A 5,826-nucleotide genomic window follows, 5' to 3' on the forward strand; every position below is an offset into this window, starting at 1 on the left:
TATCTAATATTTCTCTATAAGTATACCCCGAACATTTACATACGATATAAAATAAACAATGAGCACCGCATGTTTCCGAGTCAATCGGTTGGATAATATTTTTATTATATACCCACTTTTTAGCTAAATGACCCAAGTTAAAATTGTACGTAACAGGTGAATTTCCAAACGAACAGAAAAATTCTCCCTTTCCCGATTCAATAAACACAGCGACCCAATGAGAACCTGGTTCCGTCGAATCGTCCGTATTTATAATAAAACAATACGTTTTCTGTTTCGGCGCTTTTTTGGGAATCGCGTCTTTGGAAAATGTACCAATGTAAAATGGGCGCGTTCTATAATCACATTTCAAAAATTCATCAAGCTGATTAGTATTCATGATAGAATCTTTTGTAGTTCTTCGGGATAGAATGAACCCAAGATGACTTGATTATTTTGATCTTGTATGACGTAAACAGGACGAGGTCTATTAATCACTCTCTTAATAGTAAACACTTCCTTCGACCAGTATCCCTTGTAGCCTTTAGTAAACGCTTTCGGGGCTTTTGTTAATCGAACACGTTCACCGACTTTGAATTTGGCTTTTTCCCTAATTGATTTTTTACCGTAAAGATTTTTCCAAACTAAATGCTCATTATCAACCGTTACTTCACACGGTTTGAACCCGGTCGACCTATGTACACTGTTATTATACGATCTAACAATTTTCGGTAAATCCTTAATGAAATTTGGTTTCTTAGTTTTAGTAATTAAACGATATATTTTGTTCTCGAGAGTTCTATTGGCGCGTTCTACGATTCCGCATTTTATGTCCCCGTAACTTACAAAATGTTTTATATCGTTCTTTTTTAAATAATCCTGTACGGTCTTATTAAGAAATTCCTTTCCTTGATCCGTATTAATTTTCATGGGTTTATTAACTTTGTGAATTTTTTTTAGCGCCTGTAGAACGTCTTTCCCGCTCTTTGTTTTCAAAGGTAACGCGGATAAAAAGCGCGATAAAACGTCAATGTTAACTAAAATATAATTATAATCCGGTTTCAACTCGTCCAAAACTATTAAATCCATTTGATGAATTTCATTCAGTGACGTCACATATGTTGGTGTACGAGCAAATTTAAGCTTTCGGTCTCTATGCAACGTATAGGGGTCTTGCGTTAACAACCATTTTTTAATTTTGGTCTTTGGAATTAAGGGCAAACTTTTTTCTAATCGCTTGACACCGCCTAATCCCCCTGGATTTTCAGGATCGTAATAGACTTTCTCTATGGTTTTATTCATGGCCGCGCGCTTTGACCTTTTAACTTGTAATAAAAATTAAACAAACCATATTCTTAAATTTATACCCTTTATTAAAACAAAAATTCTGTAATAATTTCATTTACATCGTTAACCATTGCATGAAATAAATTATGTATGTTTAAAGAACAATGTGGGTAGTTTTCGTTAAAATTATTTAGAGTCTTTTGATAATTGACCAGAGGAAGAGCTCTTTTCACATTAGCCTCAAGCCTTTCAGACCAATGCGAAGCTACGGGAAGGCACGTAATGTCATGAGCCAATTGAAAGTGACATGCTGTATTTTCACAGGATCCCGTTAACGACATTAGAATCTCGGTTAATTCGTCTTTAATACATTTCTTCATACACTGGTAACAGTTTTTTCTCTCCTGAATTTCCGTATTAAGACTTAAGCGAATAATTTTTAACCGCTACCAGCTTGTTTTACACATTGCAAAACCGTTTGAAGTCGAGTACAAGACATTATACTTGTCATTAGCTCCGCGGACGTGCGAACGCAAATCAATAAATTTACCTCTTTGACATATAAATCCTTCGAGTTTTACGTAATCGGTTAGCCAACTATGAAATCGGGTTGGGGGTTTTGTCAAGTCAAAGAATGTGTCAATTTCATCGGAAAATGTCCATAAGTTTTCCCAAACGTTAAGATTAAATGAAACGTATTTTCTATGCCCTTGGCGTTTAATTTTAAGATCGGTACCCGGAATGTCATTTGAAAGAAAAATTTCCAGTTTATCGGAGAGATAATGAGAGCGTGACATGGTTGAACGATTGCAAGCGAGGAACTGTTAAACCGCTTAAGGTAAAGTGCTTTAAATGGGTTTTATTCGGCGTTATAAATTACTTTGCGATCGCGTGTTATCAAAATCTCATTATCGAATTCAAAATACATTATACATGTCACATTATGTGTTAATGCGTTTTTAAATTGCACATCGAGTCGTAAACTACCGTCCTTTCTAAGAGACATATAATCCCCACTAGCATTGTTGTCGCTTGTTAGATCGAATAGATACATGTTATACCCGGATTTAAAATTTTTAAAACTTATGAAATTACCACGGTCGGCCCCATCGATCCCCATCGCGGAAAATAGACTCTGATAAGGTAAACAATAATTCCCTTCGTCGTAGTCCATTTGGAACCCATCGGGAGGATAACGATCAGGACCCACCGAGAGGGACAAACCTGTCACGTTTAAATGTTCAAATTGTAAACTATTACTATTCAATGACCCGATAAACGCATCTTCCTTGACAAAAACCACAATAGCTCGTTTCGGTAATCTACCTAAAATGATGTTATCGCGGTTTATACTCGTTAGGCCTCTCGCTACGCTAAAATTTTTAACAATCGTTTGCGTTAAGGGAAAGATAGCTGGAATATCTGATTCTAGCATTTTTGCATGCGCCAATACGATTGAAGGATTAACTTTAACTTTTGTCACGTACAAGTACGCTTGGTCTATAACTAGTTTATAATCCTTGCCTGCTTCCATAGACATGACGGTAGTTAGGCGCGGGCTTCTAACTAAACGAAATCGTACCGGAACTTGGTTTAACATAAACTTATTAATTTTGCAAATATCAACAGACAAAGGCCCCATTATTTCAAAGGATTGCGATTCTTTTGATCTTGAGCCTCGCTTCAGGGCCCCGTTGGACTCTGACTTGAACGTATCTAACCACATTTCCGAGGGCTTGGTCGTAGACTCCATATAAAACATTCCGTTTTGGAGCTGCGAATTTTTTGCATCTTCTCCATAGTTGACTAATTTTTCAATGTAGGAACTGTAAGCGTAGCAGTTGTTCGCGGACTGGGTAGAAGTATCCCCGAGATAACAATCGCATTGACTAAAAAGCGACCCTATAAGATTATTCGTTGGTGCCACTTTTGTTTCAACGGCTGGGACATTTGATCCATCGTTATGTAAAAGTCTCAGTTTCAATTTTAACATAGTTTTTGATAAATCCATATATAAATCTTCCGACGCGGGAATAAAAAATTCCAGAGGGCCATTGTCCGATAAATTGTTTGTTGGTAAATATCTTATTTCCGTTGTGGTAATTACATTAGTATTGACCAATGGGCGTTGAAAAATATCCAGCTGACTTAGCATTCCCTCGTAAACCGCCATTATTATCCTAAAAAGTCAAGTTTGGTTCTTTTTGTAACTCTCCGTTTGGACACTTTTTTTTCGTTTCCTAATGGGGCCCGTTCGTCGTTTACGGCAGCCGCTGCCAGACTGATTTCTCGTTAATCGATCAGCCGCTTTATGTAATAAATTGCTACCGGCGATTCTTAAATTGTTCTTTAACGTTTCTTTAGGGTCATGTCCTTGTTTTAAATCTTGCCACCATCTCTTGCCTACTCCAAAAGCCTCATTGGTCACGGGTTTGATAATGGGTGTTATATATTTTATCAGCTTTTTAAAAATTCCGCCCACGCCTCTTCCCCGTTGATAAACAGGTCCGGCAAAAAATGGTCCGCCACCATATTGTTCGCGGTAATATTTGAAATAACTTTCACTGTCGGCCATTTCGTCTCAAATGAAGTCTAACGACACTTTTTCCGTTTATAAAGGCTATTGTTTCGCCAAAATCCGTTTTCATGTCAATGTCAACTATTTCTGTATTATTTGTTCTCAAAGGATAGTAATCAATTTTGTCAAAAATTATAGATTTTTCAAACGGCTTATCATTTCCAGCTAGCGGTATTATTTTCATCAAAGGGGCAAACGTATCGCCTACATATTGAGGGTATATTAAATTTGAATATATATATAGTGTTCTGGCTCCCATTGATAAATCAGCAGCGTAGAGACTGTCTGTATTGGCCAAGAGTTCACTAAAGCGCGTAAAGCCTAGCATTTCACCGAGACCTTTCTCAGATGAATGAAATATAATTGCAAACCCGGCCGCGGCTCCAATGTGAACGGATCCATTATGGTTAATGGTTAATTTAAAATTATCCCTTATTTCCTCATCCAAGGTTAACATCATTGCGTCTAAAATGTCTTGGACACTCGAGTAAGCACCAGTCGGTATTTGATAATCAATTCGAGTTTCGACTCTAAACGCGGCGTCTTGTACATTATCACTTCTAATTTCAATGTAATTAAAGTTATTTAACGATAAGGACTTTATATAACCAGCAAAAGGTTTCGTACAAAAATATGACCCAATATGAAATCCGTCTTTCCGATATGGATTTATGTTAGGTTCAAAATCGAGAAGCTCTTTAATTGGTCCATTGGGAATTCTAATATGGTAGTTATTGGTGGTTATCAAATTCCAACAGAGCCCGTTTGGTTTTGTGTGGAGTTCAATTTTAATTTCATTATCAAGCCCAAATTCTTTTAAACTTTCATTAAGCGCTGCAATAAGTTTGCGCACGACACTATATCGAAGGATATTTCCATTCTGGTCTTTCTCCGCTTCAATTTTACCCACTTTCACTGATATTTTAAAGTATGTAAACGGTTGCACGTTTTTAACGGTTGTCGTGGAAACTGCTAAAAATGACCGGTTTTTTTCTGTAATATTTTCCCATGTTGGCGGTAATATAATTTCGCTAATTCCAACTTCAAAATTTGAAGGTACATTTAAAGGTCGTCCTAAATTTACTTTATAAGTAGACGCTGTATTTTCCGGGTATAAATCGCTCGAAGCGTTACTCGGTAATGTTAAAAATAGATCGTCCATTGCAAAAATAATATGGCCACTAGTCTGAACCACCACGTAAACTTTAATTAGATACGATATTAACAACTGGTTATATACAATGACATTCCTTTCTAATTTATAGGGCTATTCACCTCTAGTTATCGATAACCTGATTCTGATTTCCAGTTTTTCCTGGATTTACTGATATAAAAGGACGGGATTTTTTCCATGTTTTCTCACAATTCGTTAATGTTTCTGATAAAAAGTCTTACGTTCCTTATGAAAAATCAACAATCTACTAGTAGCTGGGATCTCTCTCGACATGGTAATATACTTATAATAGCATTCAAATTATTGTAAAATATTCCACCAAAAAATGTGTGTTAAGCTAGTCTTAAAACAACTTAATGTTTCCCCGACATACGTTCTAAAACGCCTCACTTGGTGGCGCTGGAGAAACTTTTTGACGGGGCCTCGTACCCAGTTTAACTCCCCCGACCTCCCATAAATCTTTCTATCATACACCTTATTTAAATTGAATAATACAATATATATATATATATATATATATATATTTATATATACGACCCAAAACAAAATACTAGCTCAAAATTATAGTTTTTTACCTTGTCAAATGACAATGATGAGTCCGTTACTGTTCGTTGAGCTTCACCAATGGCCGTTAGTAATGGCGTACATCCTAGAACGTTAAAATATTTTAAAAAATGTTCATTTTTAAGCCTAAAATTTTACCTGGAAAGTATGCGGCCAATATAATTCCTAGAAATCTAAAAAAAATGTTAAAAGTTACGCGGTTAGATACTTAGCACAATTTAGTTCCCATTAGCAATAACTAGAG

At 36.2% G+C, this 5,826-nt stretch overlaps 1 protein-coding gene across 1 annotated transcript; it reads right to left on the reverse strand.

Moving 5' to 3' along the window:
* Positions 1-2,125: 2,125 nt before the first annotated feature.
* LOC149933749 (uncharacterized protein F54H12.2-like) lies at positions 2,126-3,259 on the reverse strand. The gene has a single exon (XM_090157405.1). It carries the CDS (start codon positions 3,257-3,259, stop codon positions 2,126-2,128), a length of 1,134 nt encoding a protein of 377 aa, XP_090013531.1.
* Positions 3,260-5,826: the final 2,567 nt, after the last annotated feature.

The sequence above is a fragment of the Leiobunum rupestre genome, chromosome 8 (genome assembly GCF_980474605.1).
Source record: "Leiobunum rupestre chromosome 8, qqLeiRupe1.1.hap1, whole genome shotgun sequence".
NCBI lineage: Eukaryota > Metazoa > Arthropoda > Arachnida > Opiliones > Sclerosomatidae > Leiobunum > Leiobunum rupestre.

Coding starts and splice junctions, on each gene's coding strand:
- LOC149933749 (XM_090157405.1), bottom strand. CDS start 3,259: ATGTTAAAATTGAAACTGAGACTTTTACATAACGATGGATCAAATGTC.